Here is a 20,632-nt window from a genome sequence, read left to right as displayed (position 1 = left end):
AAGAGAAAAAAGGTTAAAAAAAGAGGAAGAGAAGACAAACATATGGAGGTGAAGGCTTGAGGAAGAGGAGGAGATGAAGAGGGACTCGGAGGAATCAGAAAAAGAAGAAGGCAAGAAGAAATTACAGAACATTGATAGAGAACAAATGAAGAGGAAATCATAAAAAAGGAGCAAAAAGAGGAGAGAGACAGTATCTCCATCTGCCCTCTCTCTTTCCCTTTCTCTCATCCTTTTATTTATTCATAAATCCATCCTCTGGTTGAGCTCTGAGGAGGGAAAAGCGACGGAGCAGCTGAATCTTTCCTGGCAGGCAGTCGTCAGACAGCAGGATGGGATTTCCACCGTCGACAACGCCTCTGTCGACCGATGCTGTCTGTGGACCCTGAATAGGTACGTAGAGACAGAGAGGGGGATGAATGAAATGTAATGAGTTTAAGATTGCCACAGTATAATACCCAGTAGTGAGATCACAGTGATTTAATGCTGACTTGTGGTATTTAAATCTTTCTATTTATATTGTGATTTATGAGTCTTTACATTATGATGAGCTTGTTATTTTTAATGGTGTTTCTATTGAGGTATCACTGTAATATTCCTTTAACATTCCTACCATGAGTTTTTAAATAATATACTGTCCTTTTTTCCTATAGGATTTTTATTATTACATGAATCATTAATTAATTCTGTAATCAATTGATCAATTTAAAGACTTGCAGTTTGTCATGCTTAATGGTATTTAATCTTTTATTACTTTACTTTATTAAAACATTACCATGATGCTCCTGTGATAGTGATTTAATATGTTTATGGTGCTTAAAAGGCTTATTGCTGATTGATGATGTATGAAGGAATGAATGAATTAGAGCTGCAATCATTAGTAAATTAATCAATTTGTTAGTCAACAGAAAATTATTAGGCATCTATTTTGATAACGTAATGACTGTGTTAGTCTTTTTTAAAGCAAAAAATACGAACATTTGCTGGTTGCAGCCTCTCATAAGTGGAATTTGAGGCTTAATTAATTTAGAAGTCATCGCCATGACTTCTAAGAAATTATAATGGTCATTTTTCACTATTTTCTGACATATCATAGACAAAACAATCAAGAAAGCAATCAACAGATTAATCAATAATGAAGATAACTGTTAGCTGCAGCCCTAAATTCAGTTTTATTTTCGTGGCACACCATTAAAATTACATTCCTCTCATCCCACATGGGATTACATGACGCATAATGATACGACATATAAATTAAAACTTCTAGCGACTGACAATCCAAAGAAAAAAGAAATCCAAATCATATCTGCAAACTACATACTGTGTTTAGTAAAGGAGGAATGTTTTACACAGAAAAAACCCACATATACACATACATGTAAAAGATACCTATACAAAACATTTTTTGCTAATGACCAGGCATTATCCAAATACTCACATGGACCAAAAGTGTTTTCATAATTTCAGCTTCTTCCATAAGAAAGTAACCTTTCTTAGTTTTACTTATTAACTCTGGAGTTACAATATAAAGGACAATATAAAACAAAATGCATTTCCTTTTCTACTTCATTTTACTCACATAACTGAAAAAGGCAATCCTGTTCAAATATCATATCATAACATATATGTATATAATCATACATTGTTTCCAAATGTAATGGTAACATACCACATCTCAGACACAGAGAATATAAAAGTGTAGCATCCTCATAAAACAAAGTTTTGGGGATTTTCATAAATTGATGAGTACATAGAGTCAATTTCGGTTTATTTATGTTACCCAAAATCTTAAATTTGTCTTACATGACTTTACGATCTATGCAGTACACAGTATCTTCCACCCTTAGACTCTTGATTCAGACAAGGAAACACTTTAACAATTTACAAATCTAGTCATGAATACGGATGTGTCGGGCACAGCAGGGGAAGGCAAACAATAGTGAAATCTGATCCTGAGAGGCTTCATCTATTTCATAGAAAATAGCTGTCGGAAAGAAGTTGATATTTATAATAGCAGCCAGGAAAATATATTCAAAGTTTCAACATTTTCTTTTCTGTCATGATTTCATCTATAATAACACAAGATGGCATCACAGATTTGAATATCTTAACTATTGGTACTGAAAATTGGTATTTTTTATGATATGAATAACATGAAGTACATACTATAATTTCATTTGAATAAAATCAATTCATTATTTTCGTCTGGTTTGATCAGTTGTATGTAGTTTAGGAATTATATTTATTTTGTATTGATCATTTGTTTCTCTCTCCAATCAGGTACGACCTTTGATTGCCAAAGTCTACAAGCAAAATTCTGTTCCCTGATTTCCACTGGCCAGACAGTTACCATCACCATGGAAACATCCCCAAATGTTTCTAAACGCAAGAAGGATGTCGTCCAATCAGAATGCCAGATCCCAGGAGAGGAAGGGCTTGAAGAAGCCCTCAGCAACACAGATCCTAATGCCAACAGGGGGGCAGAGCCTAACTTCAACCTCAACCTCAATCTGACTTCACCGAGCAACCCCCGCTTGAAGCTGCATGGTGGGAACAAAAAAGACAACGGGAGTAAATTAGTTGGGAAACCTGGGGTGAAAGGAGCAGTTACTATGGAAACTGACAAGTCAGCAAGCACCCTAAAAACCACTGTGATGTCACCAGGGGAGAGAGATGATCCTTCGCGGCAAAAAAGCAAAATTCCAGCATTGTCTCGCTCACTAACAGCCGAGGCGTCAGTGAACAGCAGAGGCGAACAAAGGCTGAAATCCCCAAACCCAACACTCATCATGACAAGTCCGAAACCACTCCGGGTGGAGCAGACGACAATCACTAGCAACCCCAGAACGACCGAAAGAGTCAAAACACAAATACTGAGATCGGAATCTGCAAACATCTTGAACCCCAAACCACATACTGCAGTGATGACTGAACCAACAACAAAGACAACAAGCAAAATAACAGTAAGCCTAAAAATGCAAACAAACAGGAAAGAAGATGTGACCCAGTCACCTCAAACGCTACACCCTCCTGTAGGCCCGACTGTCCACAGTCAGAAAGGAGATTTACACGTCATCAGTCCAAAATTGGCCAATCGAACCTCAACAATTAATTCCAAAGCACCCAAATCAGAACCAGCAAGCACAACAGCAAAGTTAAACGAGCAGACCAGACATGACTCAAGGACTCACAGTTCCGAGATGTCCTCTGTGGGTCCAAAATCACAAAATCAGAAGGCTGAATCAGCACTGCTCAGTACCAAAACCATCCAACCGAGTTCCCTGAGTCCTAATCCATCCACGCAGAGAAAAGCTAGAACCAGTAACATGTCAGGGTCCAAGGAGAACTTTGAGAGTAAAGATTTAAGCACTAGTTCAGGATCCAAATCCAGTTCAAATTCTAAAGCCAAGACAATGTCCACGGACAGTCTGGATGCTAAAACTGGCTCCAGGATGGACTCTAGAGATAGTCTTGATTCAAAGATGGGTATGGGTTCTAAATCTGGCATGGGGTCAAAGGATGATCTAGATCCTAAAAATCTTAAAAGCAGCCCAAGTTGTAAACCTGGATCTGAGTTTAATCTGAGCTCTAAATCTGATCATTCCAGCTCTAAACCTGGTCCGACCCGGTCCACTTCTAAACCTTCTCAGGTAGCCTCTGGCTCTAAGATCAACCCTGTTGCATCCATTTCTCCATCATCCTCTAGAACTGGTCTATCAGGGTCCAAAGACGACCACCTCAAGAATGCAGACACCAGTGCTAAGCCCAGCCCAGATCCTAAAGCCAGTTCAAATTCTTCTAAGCCTGGACCAGTTCGGTCTAGTTCAAAGTCAGCTCTGGCAGATTTGTCCACCTCCTTGACACTCTCTCCAAGACCTGGTTCGGCAAGTAGGAGTCCTGGATCTGGTCCTGATAAAGGTCTCAGCTGTGGACCAAACAAGGAGGTCCAAAAGAGTCCTGGTTTTGCTCCAGGTAATCTACCGTCATGCAGTTTAATCAAAGGTTGCATTGACACAGAACTGAGATCACCTGGTTCTCAGTTATTTAAAGAGCTGGAACTGTAGAAAAAAGAAAAGAAAAAAGAAAGATTATCTTTGGGATAGATTAGGGTGATGGTGGGGCCTCCTGTGCTATAAAATGACTCATTTCCATCTTGTCCTTTTTAAGTTATTTGAAATTTTGAAATTCAAAGGTCAAGAGCAAGCAGTATTGAGGCGCTTTACATTTACTTAACAATACTTTCACAAATGCCTCCATACTTTGCCAGCATTGTACTGTAGTGCTAAAGCATGAGTTTGGGAACCACTGACTCAAACAAAGGATATATGAAATTATATGGCTCATCAAATGTGTGGTAGCAATGTTTGTTTGGATCAAAGAATGGAGTGTTTCTGTTACAATTTTTAATAATCATGCATTATGAACTGGTGGAGGGGTGGAGTGGAAAGATGTGTGTTCAGGTGGCAGAAAGGGTCTAATCAAAAACGCTATTTAGTTGCATCATGGGAAATGTGGATCCAGTGCTTTTGGGGCTTGACTAATGATAATAGTGACTGAAAGTCATGATATCTCGGCCTCTACTGCTTCCATTTGAGCCATTCTTTTTATAATCTCTCTTGGACGTCTCCTAGCTTTTATGTAAATGCAGTGCTTAATTGCTGAATTATAGCCTTTAATAAAAGACCCTTGATCGTTTACATTTATGGCCTGATAGTACAGTCATTACCACAAGCACTCGTTAATGTTTTCTGGTTCTTATGTTTAAGTTGGCAAAAAAAGTTATTTATTTGTAAGAGTTGAATGTCATCATCAAGCCCTGATCCTGATTTGAGAGAGTTAAGTAAAGACGCTACTAAGTACTGGAATAACAGTTAGTAAACAAACTTAGGAGTGTCATTTGTTTTCCCAAATTTAAAGACAAGTGTTATTAAGAAAATTGCAAAGAATAAAATAAAATGTAGAATAAAATGAATAAATTATGCTCTGTTTTTGCCAGTGAGTCAGTTTTCCAACAGTTGTTTCTTCTTCCAGGCTCCAGTGTGACTTCAAGCCCCCTGGGTCCTTTGGCCACCTCCAGCCCCAAAACCAGAACTACTGTTGCCTTGACAACAAGGGGAGGATCCACACCAGAGCCTGCAGCGGTGGGATCTGTCGGTGTGGAAATCAGCAGCACACCTCATAATACCAGCCTGACTCGGGGTCTCACCTTTGACTCCATCACCAAGACATCAGTGAAAACAGGCGCTGCTGTCAAGGAAGAACATTTGAAACTGCCTGCGACCAAAGTGGCAGCTGCAGGAGGACTGGCGATATCCCAGGGGGCCGTGCAAGGGGTCGATGTGACTGACAACCAAGGGTGGTCGCCAGGAGATACGAGCGTACTGTGCACCCTGCTGAGCAAACCAGGTCACCTGGGAGACCCAAATGCCATCACTGCTAGTAGCAACATCCCATCATCAAGGGCAATGGGTGCAGAGAGTAAGAAAGAAGAGAAGATAAAGCAGGAGAGTGGTAAACAGAAAGATGGTTTGGGGAGTTCTCTCTCTCCCTCCTCTCCTCTTCCTCCCCCTTCCACTCATCCAGCAAGCTCCAAGTGTAACAGGGAGGCAGCGACCATGACCGAACCCACTCAGAAGCTCCATCTGCAGGGAGTGGAGCAGAGGGAGGTGGGCGTCCAGGTGGAGGTGGAGTCGGTCGAACGCTCTGCCTCCACCAGCCCCACCCTGCACAGGGGAGCTCCCACCTCCTCTCTGATTGGCTCTTCGAGCTGTCAGTCAGATAGTTTGACCTCGCCAATGGTCCCGTCATTGTTCGTCGTCCCTGCCGACCAACCACCCCTCCAGCATGTCTGCAAGATTGACATTGAGATGTACAGCCAATCAGTGCTTCCCTCTGTTGTGACTGACAAGGCTAAATCCCTCCCTGCCTGTCTGCGTACGTACAGCTTTGAGCAGAGCCCCACACTTGCATCAGAGCTACATCTTGGACAAAAACAAGACAGAGACGCAAGCGCTGACAGCATCTGGGAGGATGAAGAGGAGGAGGAGGAGAAAGCAAGGGAGCAAAACAAGGAGGAAGAGGACAAAGAGGAAAGGGACGACATGATGAAGCCACAAGAGGTGGCGTGGGACGAGCAGGGGATGACATGGGAGGTGTACGGTGCCTCGGTGGATCTGGAGTCCCTGGGTACAGCGATCCAGTCCCACCTCGAGTCAAAGATTCGGGAGCAGAAGAAACACATCAGGACTCTGAGGATGTCCATCTGCTCTGACAGCAGCCTGAGGGGGTGCAAGGTGAAGAACAAGAGGAAGAGGAGAGCAGGGATTTTGGGATGTTGCAGGAAGGCGCCCGCTGTGGCAGACTGAGACTGGTCCAGAAACCCTGCTCACACCTGTAAAGCACAAATGTTCATCAAGGAGGTGTCTACACTGTTTGCGGAGAGAGCACAATCCAACTAGTCCTCCAAATTAAACAACCAAAAACATGGTTTGACCATGTCACTCCAGAACGACACATAGAAGCGTTTCCTAATCTGGCACCCCTATCGGCAGTAATCAGCAGGACAACATCATTTGTCTGTGCTTTCCAAAACCGTTACACATGACTGTTAAAAAATAACAATGATTCATGATTTGACAACACTGTGGTTAAAGTCTGGTTAGGTTTAGGGAAAGATCATGGTTTGGGTTAAAATGATCACTTTGTTAATCTTAGAGAAACATGTGGTGTGGGTTAAAGTTACCACTTCCTTAAACTTAAGCCACCTTTGTTTACATGGCTACAATAATAACCACGGGGTTAAGATTAGGGTTATCTTGAATTATAAACCTAAGTTCATGTTTATTATCTTGAACATGAACTGCAGCTTTTTTCTTTTTTACACGTTTCTCACAAGTTACTATTGTGCAAATGAAAAATGCAAGTTACACTGCCAACTAAACTGCAGATTTGTACTTAGACAATCTGTTGCAGTTATTACTGCTTATTTTTTGCTTGCAAAATCATCATATATGTGATTATATTGTATATTTTATTTTGACACACACTTTATTCAGAGGCAATACTGCTGCAGCCTGTACAGCTATAAGTACTATTTTTGTCAAAAGCTATATAAATACTATTACAGTACCACTCATGTCACTTTCACGATTATTACTTTTACACCTGTACTTCTACTACTACTACTGCTGCCAGTGTTACTGTTGCTGCTAATTCTAGTTATATACTGAGGTTACTGGAACTGCTTTCACTGCTGCAACTGCTGTTCACATAACATCTACTAAAGTTTGTATTGCTTATAAAACTCCTTCAATTGTGTCGGGCTCAGCAAAGCAACTTTATGTATGTGCTAAATTTCATGCAGTTTTACACACTAAATTGTCATATAAATACAGGGTAAAAAAAAAAGAGATATATAACAATTTGATTTGATTTGATGGATTAGTTGATAGACAGAAAATTAATCTTCAACTATTTTGATAATCAATTAATTTCTGAGTACTTTTTTAAAGAAGAAAAAGTCTAATATTCTCTGTTTTCAGCTTCACCAGTGTGATAATTTACTGTTTTTGTTTATTTTATATAATTATAAACTAAATATCTTTCAGTTTTGGGCCGTTAGTCAGTTAAAATAAAGACATTTTAAGATGTCTTGGACATTTTTCACAATTTTTGGGTGTCTAAACATTAAAAATGAATCAGTAAATAGAGATAATAATCATAAGATGAATCAACAAAGAAAATAATCATTTGCTGCAACCGTAATAACAAGAAGATGAATCCGTCCGTATCCTTTATTTCACCCTGTGGTGGTTCAGCAGTGTGAGAGTCAGTAATACTTCAGTTTCTGTGCATTTCTTCCAGTTGGGTTATGGGGGTGGGGCAGCAGCTGTGTTTCAGTTTCAGGTTCAGTTTTAAACAGTGGTGGTTGTTGAAGTGGAGCAGAGAGGACAGCAGCTCTTTACTCATTGGTAGTAAATATTTCATCCACTTCCTTTTTTGTATGAAATGCAGCACAAAGCACTCAAGCACTTGGGGAACCTAGAAAGTCATGATGTGTGCTTGTGAGAGAGAATTGAATTGTATTCTGCAATAAGCATGTCACCTTACTTTTTCTATCCATTTTCCTTTCTTTTCCTTCTCTTTTTGCTTCCTCTCCTTCCCAGTCTCTACACTTCAGTCATATTAATTAATAGCAAGAGTCTGATGGGGGGCGACACACACAAACACAGTATTTCTGTTTAAATTTATTATTTTGGTTTACTCTGTAACATTGTATAAAACACCAAATGATGTTTATGAATCAATATCAGATTGAATTTCACATCATCTTTAAATACTTGTCTCTGTCTCTCTCATGTTGTTATTTTTAAGTAGGACATGTGGGAATGCATGTCCTACTTAGAAACTGAGTACAGCACAACTTTTAGTTCACCTCTCTCTGTGTTTTGTTTTCTCCTCTATTCCTTCCTTCTCCCTCTCTTCTTTTTTCCTCCATATGCACACATTCTCTTACCTTCTTCATCTCATTTTCCTTCTCTTATCTCTCCATCTGTGACCTCTCTATCCATCTCACCCCTCTTTCATAACTCCTTCGCTCCTCCTCCTCCTGTAGTGCCGTCATGTTGCTGATGGAGCACCGGATTGCTTCTCTGAATTATTCAGAAACATTAAAGCCACGCTCATGTTAACAACAGAATCTCTCTGCCATGTTTTATTCAGTCTGTTCTTAAGATACACTGAGGACATACACAGTTGATTAACTGTGTGTATATGTCTATTTATGTCTAACTGTGGGAGTGGAAATAACAGTGAGATGTATAAATCAGAAACATGCACAGAGGAACGTGTATATTTATAAATCTGACGCACATATACTGACTTAAAGTCTTGAATCCTCTCATGTCCACTGTTCTGAGAGCAGGTTGAATTAGATTGACAGCAACCAACACCAATCAGAGAGCAGGAGCAGGTGACTGGGTCTGGACGTGGAGGGTTGCCATGGTTTCTTGACAACATCATCACTGTTCCTCTTGTCTTCTTCAGGTCAAACTGTCAGAAGATGGACATGATGAGGTGTCTGTGTGTTTAAAGGGTCCATATTAAGCTTTTTGTGATTTTATGTTATTTATACACTGTTGTGATGTCAGATATCTATGTTAAACATGGTCAAAGTTCCAAAGTGTGAGGTTAATATATGTAGAAATGCTCCCCACAAGTCAAAAGCCAGGGCTTCAACCTGCTCTGAACGCTTTGTTTGCAACTGTTTTTTTCTACCTTGCCAACGAGCTGAACTGAGGGGCTGCGTAAAAGGTCTGTATGAGTTAAATACATTTTTAATTTTTTTTGAACTGTAAATCATGCAAAGATATTCCAGTAGAGCCCCAGAACAAAAGTATAAACCTGGAAATGTGCATAATACGCACTCTTTAAAGGTCATGATAGCTTATGTATAGCATTTTTCAGTATGTAGAGAAAAAAGCTACTTGCTAGAAACCAGTAACATTTGGTTTGAGATGATTAAGAGATAAATTTGTATCCTCACATTTCCAAAATGTTTTTGCTTCACACAACACTCTGATAGATATCTGTTGGCTTCATCTAGCTAACATAACAGATGGAAAACCGGTGAGAAACGTCAGCTATAGCAGTGATAACGCTAACACAACCTACACAAAGCTAGCTCTGCAGGTAAGTGAGCAATGACCTGTGTGTGTGTGTGTCCGAAATAGCAACAAGCAACAAGGGTTAAAAGCACAGACGCACCCCTCAAACAAGTTACATTAGAGTAGAAAATAGAAAAGTAATGTTAGTATAAATAAATTAATGTTAACTGAAATTCCAGCTGTTTAAAGTTAAAAGCCACAGAATGGAAGGCCCAACTCTAACAGTTTTTAAATGTCATTGACCAGTGAGTTATGCGACCTCCCTTTCCAGCCTTTTGATTGGTTGGCAGTTGTGCTTGATAAATACTGGGCTTGGGGGATAAAGGTGGATTGGTGTTATCTGAGTGACTTGCCTTTACCCCATCTTTTCTCTCTCACTATCAGTTAGAAATAAATAATGTGATGGCACCAGGAAGCTTGAAAGTCCAATCTTTGCACGTGCTTGTTTTACTGCCAACAAGGCCAAAAGCGTTTTACTGCTCTCACTGTGAGCTGTGGAAGAACAGCTCATACTGATGAAAGCTGAGGCAAGTCTTACAATGTGAGGCTAATCCTGACAGACTGAGTCTGAGATGCCCTAAAATGGCCACTGTACCATAGATGAACTAATTTGATTCAGGTTACAACATGACCTTTCCTCTGGCACCACCCTCAGGACAAACTTTATATTTCTGTAAAAGGCCAGGTTTGGGGGACTGACCTAAATACCTGAAGTATTATCAGCAAGTCCTGTGATCTCCCAACCTTGAGATTGGTGGTCTGATATTTATTTAGTCTGGGGATTAAAGTTGGATCAGTTAAACAAACAGGGTGACAGCCACTACAGTGTTGTTTGTCCCAATTTCCCAACTTGCTGTCCAATGTATCATATGTACATTCACAATGTCTCTCAGTGAGATGAGAAAACCAATGAAGACCTACAAAATATTTTGAGTAATTAAAACTTGCCTCAGTATAAAGGTTTCACTGCCACCTAAATGCTAAAAGCTTACTACTGTTGTCCAGTGGTGGAAAAAGTATTCAAATTCTTTTGTAAAACTTGTAAAACTTGTAAAAAAAAATGTGAAAATACTCAATTACAAGTCCTGCATTCAAAATTCTACTGAAGTACAGCAGAATGTAATGAAATGCGTGATGTCTGAGCAGCATTTTACTGTTGAATTAACTACTTTATTTACAATTAAGACATTTAGTCCAGTGGTTTCTAATGTAGGGGTCAGGCCCCTCCAAAGGGTCACAAGATTAATCTGGTGACATATGTTTTTTTTTAATGTAAAATCTTAATCTGATAAGGTACTATTAACTACAGCTGCTGATAAATGTGGTTGAGTAAAATGTACAACATTTGCCTTTGATATGTAGTGGAGTATGAATATAAAGTAGAACTGAATAGAAGTACCTCAAAATTGTCACTAAGTATACAGTAGTGCTTGAGTACATGCACTTGTAATTGCCACCAATGTTGTTGCTGGAATGGGTCTGTTTAATGTGCAGTGCTGTCAGCTGGTCTGTAGAGGGACCTCTAGGATCACAGTGCTGTGCAGCACAGAGCTTCCACCTTTATTACATTGTTAGTTATAATGATGAGTCACTAATTGAACTTATTCCAAAATACCAAAGTAGATCACTTGTAACTCAACACCATATTAAAATTTTAAATTCAATTTAATGTTTAAAACTACTATGCTGTTGCCGTCTTCCATTGGACCAGTCACTGGGTAAAACATCTGTTCGGCTCCCCTTTATTTTAGGGAATGGCAATTCAGCCACTAGATGGAGCTTCTCCTTTATATGTGTATCAAAATATAGGAATAGCTCTATCAGTTCCTGAGCATGTTAATCATTAGTAATTAGTACTTAAATAATACAACTGGAACAACACTACTGTTTTTAGTGTAATGATGAATCATAAACCTTAATTTTATTGATATTTATTTAACTATTGGATTTGATGATATAATCTAATAACATAAAACATCTTGAAATTTGATTGCTACATGATATATTTCTGGTATTTTAGTCAATAATTACTAAATGCTATTTTAATAATACTGTTTGCTTTTGTAATTTTATACTGTTTGCAAAATACATACAAGCAAGGCTGGATTACCAACCAGCCCCCAAAGGCCCCAACATACTCAATTTGATTAATTGCAAAATTGTTACACCTTTGCACCATATTGAGGTCCTAAACTTGAAGACAGGCTCATTAAAAACATTAATTGTTTAGTTTATATTGTGCTCATTTGTTGTTAAGTTCTGTTTTATCAAAGTGCACACAGACAACCTGGGCAAGGTAGTATTAATCATCATTAGACTACTTCATTATCAATAGGTCTGACACTTTTTTCACTTTGATAATCTTTTGATTGTTCGGTGTATTAAATGCCAGAAATTGGTGAAAAATACAGATAATTATTAAGCCTAAGTAACATATTCAAGTGACTTGTTTTGTCTGACCAACAGTCAAAAACATGACATGACTTTTAGCTTGCTATCATGCAAAACTAGCAAATATTCAGTGTTTTATTTGGGGGATAATTAATCAAGTATCAAAATGAGCCAGTCATTTCAGCTCCAGAGTACTGCCATGTATAGTTGGGGTCAATGGGGGCCCAACAACAAACCTTTATGAGGTTAATCCAGACATGTAAACAAGTTAGAATGAATTTTTGTAGTAGCTTTAGCATTAGTGACAAATATTGCTTTGAATTAGCACTTTTACTTCTTACTAGTGACAAATTAAAGCAGTAGGACACTTACCTTATAGTTACTAGAATTAGTTTTAGTTAAAAATAGAAGCAAACAGTTGTGAAAGGTGAGGAGGAAGGCAGAGAGATGGTAGACATTTCTTCCTCCTGACTTGGCTTGGCGCCCAAAACAGACACACCCTCTCCAGAGCGCTGGGCGCTGACGTCAGGACTGCTTGGATTCTGATTGGCCGGCTGTAGCTCGGCTTTAAATGCCCTCGAGCCGAGCCTCCCAGCTCAACAGCCACAGCGCGGGCGACTGACGGCTCGAGACAGCTGCTGAAGCTCTGGACACCTGTTGCCACGGAGACCAGACGAGGCGGGAAAATTACCATTAAAAAGAAATAAAAGAAGGTTCGTTTTTGCAACTGCCATTTTGACTATGCTGTCCTTTTAACAGTGATTGTTATTTTAAAGCTATGATGGCCTTAAAATGACATTGTAATCCATAATCTATTATTTTTCTCTCTTAACTGGTATCTTGATATTACCACATTATTTGTATTTATTGTTTGCTGTTTTTATTAGTTTTACTAGTTTTTACTGAAGCAATAACAGATACAGTATGTTTGTTAGTTTTTTATGTTTTCAGACTTTTTTGTTATTAAAGTTTTTATTCATTAATATAAACAAAACATAATGAAATGCAAGACCAGTTGTTACAGTAAATAAATGAAAAGTAAGTAAAAGAACAAACAGAATAAAACAAAACAAAATAAATCTGGGAAAACAATTAGCTACAAGTACAGTAATAAAAAACAGTAAACTGTGGAGACAAATGAAAAATAAGGGGGCATATTTTCCTTAAAAAAAAACAAGAAAACAAATTGGAGGAATATTTACATCCTGTTAGGTTTGTTTTCAGACTTGTCTAATGTTTATTTTCTTCAAATTTCTATTTATTTTTATGATTTTGGTTTCACAACAGCTAATGCTACTTTCATATGATCAGCAGCATTCATTCAATTTTAAAATCTGCTCCAGAAAGAGCTAGTCTATTAGCCTGAACTTGAATACCAGTATGTGTTATAGCCTCTCGATCCACTTGTGTGTGCACCCAAACACACATGTACAATTTTATGTCTTGCCAACAACAGTGGTCACATGTTTGGACGTGTATGTACTGTTTTTGATTGCCAAATGAAGGTAATAAAGGTCATTTGACTGCATAAAGTTAAAACCTCACGTGCCTATCTGCGACTGTAGGCTAGAGAGTTTGTTTTTATTGGTTGGTTGTTATCGGTATTGATCACCAATACAACTTTATTTACTCTGGCTAAAACTTTTACAGTGATGGCGTTGCAAAAGACAAAGACTGCCATGGGGGACTGGGTGAAAGGTGAAAACTTCAGAGTCACAGATGGCTAAAACATTTTTTTTTTGCTTAGTTTTTTCTGTCAGCAGTTTGGGGTTTTTTTATGTCTCTTTGGAGCAAAACTCTGACATCTAATGGATGGAACACACAACACACATTGCTAAAACACAGCAGGGAATGGAGGGCTATTTGTGGACTAAACACACAAACATACAGAGCAGAGGAAGGTATGATGGATAGGATGAAAGGAAGCTAGAGAGAATGATTAGATAATACTTGTTAATGTCAGCCAACTTGAAGGATTGCACTCCTTCAACTCTTGCCAACAGCTGATCCCCTCTCTCATTTTCCTCTTCCCTGTCTCACTTTGTGTCTCATCAGGATCTCACATCTGCAAAACCGACCCAAAAACCTTAAAAATATTTGAAAAAGATGTACTTTTCTTTGAGGTTTGTGTTGTTAATGTGGTTTCAAAAATGGCAATCTTTTATTCTTCTTTTTCTTTTAAACACTCGTGAACTTTGTTCTCACAAATTTACACTTTCATAACCTTTATTATGCTTTATTAAATCTAAGCTGAAACAATAGGTGGATAGACAAGAATTAATCAACAACGATTTTGATATTAGATTAATCATTTACATAATTTATCTGACGAAACTGTCAAACATTCTCTGCTTCTAGCTTGTTAAATGTGAGAAAAAAGCAGCACTTTTCTCTGTTTTATATCAATGCAAATTAAACATATTTGAGTTTTCAAGTGCTGGTGGGACAAAAAAGCAATCTAATAATGTCACCTTGAGCATTTTTCACTGTTTGCAAACGTAACAATAAATGGAGAAATTTTTAGGAAAATCATTGTTAGCTCCAACACTAGTTAAATGCATTTTGTTCTTTCTCTTTTATTTCAGAAATCCGCCACCTGGCCAGGTGTTTCCTCATTTTTTAAAATCTCCACAGCTGTTAAAGACAGTCAGCCATGTCGTCTACAGTGCTGCTCAATCTGCTGCGTTGTGGTCGCTCCACCATCACCAGACAGACCTTCCTCACCGTACGCTCCTCAGCAGAAAGCTCCACAGCTTCCGGGCAGGTAATGTGTTTTTATTACTTTAGAAAGTGATTCATACCACAAAATCAAACCATATATGCTGCTTTTTGAAGATTAGAGCAGAATTTAAGTCCTTGATTGTCAAACATAAACATATTAACAGACTCAGATCTCCTTTAGGGATACAAAACAATTCAATTTTTGATTTTGAGATACAGTATATTATTTCAGAAACTGTATCAGACTGTAAGATTGGGAGATATGGATGAATCCTCTATCGCGTTTTAGGTAGCTGATCTACTAATCAGATTTTAACCTTTTGTTTTTGTTTGTTTTTTTTTTAATTATGGTCCTGCAGATGGGCGGGGCATTGTTCGGGGTGGTGGGCGTGCGGCAGGCCAGCGGGTCGACCCGCTTTGACAGTGACGGCAGCGGTCGGCCGGTCACCTGGGACTCATTTGGTATCTGGGACAACAGGATAGAAGAACCAGTCCTCCTGCCCTCCAGTATCAAATATGGAAAACCCATTCCACAGGTAACTGGGAGGAACAGGGGATGGATGAATGGATTATTAATGTATGGATGAAAGGATGAACAGATGGATGAATCAGTGCATGAGAGGAGGAGTAGATGAATTATTGAATATATAGACTGATAGGGTGAATAATAAATGGCTGAACATATGGATGAGTGGTTATATGGATGAATGAATGAATGAATGAATGAATGAATGAATGAATAGATGTATGGATGGATAAACTAATGAATGAGTGGATGAATAGATGGATTATGGATAATGGATGAAATGATGAACTGATTCTCTCTCTCTCTCAGGTCAGTCTTTCCCGGGTCGGCAGCACGTCTGTTTTGGGTCTCAGGAAGCAGAACGAGGACCGTCTCCGTGTCGCCCGTATCCATGACAACCTGCTATACTTTGCCGTGTTCGACGGCCACGGCGGCCCGCACGCTGCCGACTACTGCTACACCTTCATGGAGAAATTTATCAGGTTCAAATTTATAAAAATTGCTTTTCAAATGACATTTCAACTGATAAATGTTTCTAATACAATACTGATACAGTTATTGATTATTCCTGAACAGAGATGCTTTGGAGGAGGAGGATGATCTGGAGAAAGTTTTGAAGAAAGCCTTTCTGGATGCTGACAAAGCTCTATTCAAACACCTCAGCTACTTCAACAACCGTAAGTCACACACACAAAACTACTACACTATACATACGAACCTGTAGGTACATTTTGTACAGAAAATGTGACGTTATTGCTGAAATTACACATTTTAAGTTGCTAAATTGGGGAAGTACAAGAGACACATAGAGAAAGTAGAGCAGAAGTAGCACTAAGGAGATAAAAGCAGCAAGAAAATGAAATCAGGAAAATAGTCTGAAAATAAGATGGAAGTAAACAATTAAAGAGTAAAACAATAGAGGAAAACTGTACAAAAAAGTAAAAAATACTATAATGTAAGTAACAGAAATACAAGAATGCAATAAAGTAAAAGTAAAAATATAGCAAAATAAAATGTGCTTACAAGTGTTACTGTAAATACTCATCAATCATCATCACTTTCTTCCTCCTCAGCCTCCTTCCTAACAGCCGGCACCACGGCGACGGTTGCTTTGTTACGGGACGGCGTGGAGCTGGTTGTCGGGAGCGCCGGTGACAGTCGGGCACTGCTGTGCAGGAAAGGACAAGCAGTGAAGCTGACCAAAGACCACACACCTGACCGCGAGGACGAGAGACAACGGTACACTCTGCTCCTTTAGTTTACTTACTATTTTCTCTTTGAAATGTAGCTGCTACCACTGCTATTACAATCAATACTGCTACAGAGCAAACACTATTACTGCTGCTGTTAAAGAGGAATACAACACACAGGTTACAGCACATGGGAAAAAGATTAAATGTGTGTTTGGTGGGAAAGTTTGACATCAGGGACTTTGCCTGTTGGCAGCTTAACAGTGATGCATTCACATGCTGTTTAGATGGAAAGTACAATAAGGAAGACAGAAGATGAAAGCGACCTGACAACATTATGAAGGCTGACATTTTTGTTCATGCAGGCAGCAGTAGAAATTAAGTAATGAGAGCTTTAATTGCATTTTAGTTGGATGTACTGTACAGGGAGACAGATTTGGTTCAAAGGTAATTCTGGTCCAGAGTGAACAGTGGAGCAGCAGGGTTCAGGTTTCCCTACAGATCGTTGTGTATAAATAAACTCTACAGTATGTTAGACTGTGGCTGTCGGCCAAACAGCGAGTCACTGCCTTGCTCAAGGACACTTCTGCATAAGTGAAATGCGAGCACAGCTGCAAATGGACAGGTTTGGGTTTCCCTTCAGCTGATAGCAGGTCATGTTATGTAACAGCAGGACGAGGCTATGTTTAACTCTGAACATCACCCGAACACATATTAGCACTTCAGTTATTTTCTGACTCTGTGACCTATAGACACATAAAGTCAAGCCCCTCAGGTTGGATTTTTTTTGTGAATGTAGGTCCCTAAAAGTCTTGAAATGTCCAATATTTAGTTCCAAATATCGCAAAAAATCTGTTAATTTAATTGTTTTAGTTAACTCAGTTAATCTTCTTCATCAGGACTGTTTGATCGGTGACTTAACAACCCATCGACTGTTGCTAAATCATCATCAGCGCAATGGGATACGTTGACCTATTCCAAAACTGTGTCACGTCCACTTCAAAACACTGACAAGAGCACAGACACAAAAAAATTAATAAATAAAATACAGAAATCTCTTATGAAACAATCAAAACTGTTCTAACTTTGGGAGAAAATTTTATGTTCATACTAACAAACCTTTTGAGTAAATAGGTTTTCAGGGCCTTTAAATTTAGAATTTGTGATCTATATTTAAACAAAACAGCAGCCCCATGACCAAAATTGGACATGTCTTTTAATAAGTAACACATTTTGTGTTTGTGTGTGTTCCAGTGGTGGAAAGTACTTGAGTGAGTACACTTACTCAAGTACTGTACTTAAGTACAATTTTGAGGTACTTGTACTTTACTCGAGTATTTCCACTGTATACTGCAATACTTTAACTACTTTACTGCAATACTTAACTTTATACTTCCACTCCGCTACATTTCAGAGAAATATTGTACTTTCTACTCTACTACAATATCCAATATTATCCAATATTGACTTTTATTGGAGTAGTTTTACATTGCTGTATCGCTACTTTTACGAAAGTAAAGGATCTGAATGCTTTTTCCACTACTGGTGTGTTTCAGGATCCGGAAGTTTGGTGGCTTCGTGACATGGAACAGTGTGGGTCAGGCTAACGTTAATGGGCGGCTCGCCATGACTCGCAGCATTGGAGACTTCCACCTGAAAACCAGCGGCGTCATTGCTGACCCAGACACGCGGCGGCTCAACGTAAGTCCCAGTGAAGGTTCATATGCGATTTATTAGATTAATGACATTTGTTTTGGACACATTTTGTTTTTGAAAGAGTTGTAAGAAAGAGTTGGGTATTTCAACTCTTTCTAACATTGTCACATTTGTATTTTTAGATGTTTTTAGGTATATAAAATAACTGTTTGTGTGTGTTTGCAAACTTGCTTGCCTCAAATTTCCACTTGAAGGACGAACAAAGTATTTTGGATATAAATTAATTGAATTACACGCCAGAAAACAAAACTGGTGGATATATTAAAAATGGAGAGACAATTTTACTCTTCTTAGATACTTATCAGAAGTGGGACAAAAAATGTAAAGTTTGTCATGTTGTTATCAGAAGGTTTCTGCCATGTTGATGTGATATTGGAGTTTCCCTAAGGGATTTGTTGTCCAAAAATGATTAAAAACATATGAATGAGCCACACCGCTGCACTGGGTGACCTTCATCCATGAAGACGGTGGTTACTGTTAGCTTGTTTAAAAAATGACTCCAAAGGATAAAAATAGCAAAAAAATAGTAACGTGCCAATGTGGAAATGTGGTTCTGTTTACAGAGTTTCACTAGCTTGTTGTGTTACATATCACAACCTCTTAACTTAGCTAAAATTTTGGATCACAGTGTTGCTATCTAACTTCTTCCTTGTAATTGGATAACTTGAGAGAACTGACTGCTACGTGGAAACAGGAGATCCTAAACTCTCTGTTTCTCTCTGCAGATCCATCACGCCGATGACGCTTTCCTGGCTCTGACCACCGACGGCATCAACTTCCTGCTGAGTGATCAGGAGATCTGTGATGTCATCACACAGTGCCATGACCCCACAGAGGGTGCAGAAGTCATTGCTGAGCAGGTATCAGATACTCATGAATCCCTATTGCTCTCACTCTCTGTGGTAACACATTCTGGATGCCACATAAGCATGATTGTTGAAAGGCATTCTGGGAGATGTAGAAAATCAGTAACTGTGAAAAAAGATAAGTTCAGAGGAATGTACATTAACGATAAACAAATTTTGTTTTTAAGGCGCTTCAGTACGGCTCAGAGGACAACGCCACCATCATTGTCGTCCCATTCGGCGCCTGGGGGAAACACCAGAGCTCCACCGCCGCCTACAGCATGATCAGGAACTTTGCTTCAAGTGGGAGATGGGCGTAGAGGACACACACACAAAAACATTGCAGAGCTCTAAAGCTGTCGCCAAAATGAATTAAACAGGACTTTGACTTGAAGGACAAACATTTTGGATCTTTTACAAATGATCTGGCAACTACCCCAAATTCATCTGACAACACCCATGACCCATCGGAGACTCAAGGGCAATGTTGGCTTTGTGCACATCTTTAGTGTTAACGTCCTTGTGTTAGCTCACAGATGACTTGTCAACAGTGTATATAGAGTGTATATTAATATGCTGTACATACAAAGAAGTTTTCTGCAGTGTTTGTATGTCAAGTTTGTAAAACAGTGTGCTTGTATGTTTAGACAAAACATTTTCACATATCTCCTGTGTTTTTTTCAAATTAACAGCAAACTTTGGCAGTTTGCTACTGTGTGAAAACTACAAATTTTCAAAATGTTGACTTGTCAAGAAGTATGAAGCACAATATAGTTTCACATTGGTCTCAGAGTTGATTTGAATTTAACCAGCAGTGTAAAAAGACTTTTTTTTTAACCCACAAAGGACGATTTTCACATTAAAAGTATTCATAAAAACATAAACTAGCTTTATTACTGTGTCAGACAGAACGGAAAGTGAGTTTTAGACATAATGTGATTTCATACAAAGTCAATTGAAAGATGCGTATGTGTGATTTGAAAATGTTTCAATTAGAGTGAAAAAATTGGGTGTATCCAAGAGCTCAGCGTCCCATAGACACAGTCGGTGCGTTTAGTTACTTAAAAGCTAATGTAAAGTTGATATTTTGGGTGTTTGGGGCAAATAAATATGTTGTTTTTTGTTTTCAAAGTCGTTATTGGTCGTCTGCTCTGCTGCAGTAATTTGCTCTTGGCAATGTAAAATTCTGTCTGCTCTGTAGGCAATGTTAAGAGAACGAGGAACAAGTTGCCTCATATTGGAGGAGTGACCACAAAACTGCAGAAGAGCTGTTTTATGACAAGTATTTTCTGTACTTACAGTTATACTTTTTGCCAGGTCTCTCTTTTAAAAGATCTCAGAGAGACTTTGTAGTTAAATGAAAGAAAATACTATTGAAAATGTATCTAAAACTATAATTTTACCATCTCTTGTGTCAGTTATCAGCTGACTTGCTGAAGTGTTTTTAAACAGCACACTGTATCCTACCAGCTCTGGACTTCTGACCTCTGAGGTCTGACCCTGGACCCCTGACCTCTCTCAGACCATCCATGAGAGGATCTGTATACAGGGAAGAATAAAGTTTGACATGTTAAACTGAAA

The 20,632-nt window shown here is 38.8% G+C and overlaps 2 protein-coding genes and 1 long non-coding RNA gene across 5 annotated transcripts; 2 read left to right on the top strand and 1 right to left on the bottom strand.

Moving 5' to 3' along the window:
* Positions 1–167: 167 nt before the first annotated feature.
* On the bottom strand, positions 168–12,565 carry LOC137174218 (uncharacterized). 2 transcript variants are annotated; one of them, XR_010925311.1, is made up of 5 exons: positions 12,426–12,565; positions 8,869–9,048; positions 8,513–8,648; positions 8,107–8,199; positions 168–382 (listed from the first exon to the last, which is right to left on the bottom strand). It is a non-coding gene; the product is annotated as an uncharacterized lncRNA (long non-coding RNA). The 2 variants fall into 2 exon arrangements; XR_010925312.1 differs by lacking the exon at positions 8,107–8,199 and having other exon boundaries at positions 12,426–12,554.
* gprin3a (GPRIN family member 3a) lies at positions 409–7,411 on the top strand. The gene is made up of 2 exons (XM_067579349.1): positions 409–3,969; positions 5,029–7,411. Exons 1-2 carry the CDS (start codon positions 2,355–2,357, stop codon positions 6,360–6,362), a joined length of 2,949 nt encoding a protein of 982 aa, XP_067435450.1. The 5' UTR covers positions 409–2,354; the 3' UTR covers positions 6,363–7,411.
* Positions 12,566–12,625: 60 nt separating the features above from the next.
* ppm1ka (protein phosphatase, Mg2+/Mn2+ dependent 1Ka) lies at positions 12,626–20,632 on the top strand. 2 transcript variants are annotated; one of them, XM_067579376.1, is made up of 10 exons: positions 12,650–12,766; positions 14,109–14,176; positions 14,639–14,817; positions 15,134–15,310; positions 15,610–15,782; positions 15,877–15,977; positions 16,374–16,539; positions 18,047–18,191; positions 18,932–19,066; positions 19,240–20,632. In XM_067579376.1, the coding sequence occupies exons 3-10, from the start codon at positions 14,707–14,709 to the stop codon at positions 19,369–19,371; spliced, it is 1,140 nt and encodes a 379-aa protein (XP_067435477.1). In that variant the 5' UTR covers positions 12,650–12,766; positions 14,109–14,176; positions 14,639–14,706; the 3' UTR covers positions 19,372–20,632. The 2 variants fall into 2 exon arrangements, with proteins under 2 accessions (XP_067435476.1, XP_067435477.1); XM_067579375.1 differs by lacking the exon at positions 14,109–14,176 and having other exon boundaries at positions 12,626–12,766.

Source organism: Thunnus thynnus, chromosome 22 (genome assembly GCF_963924715.1).
Source record: "Thunnus thynnus chromosome 22, fThuThy2.1, whole genome shotgun sequence".
NCBI lineage: Eukaryota > Metazoa > Chordata > Actinopteri > Scombriformes > Scombridae > Thunnus > Thunnus thynnus.
Note: the sequence above shows the minus strand (reverse complement) of the source record. Positions and strands in the feature narration are given on the sequence as shown.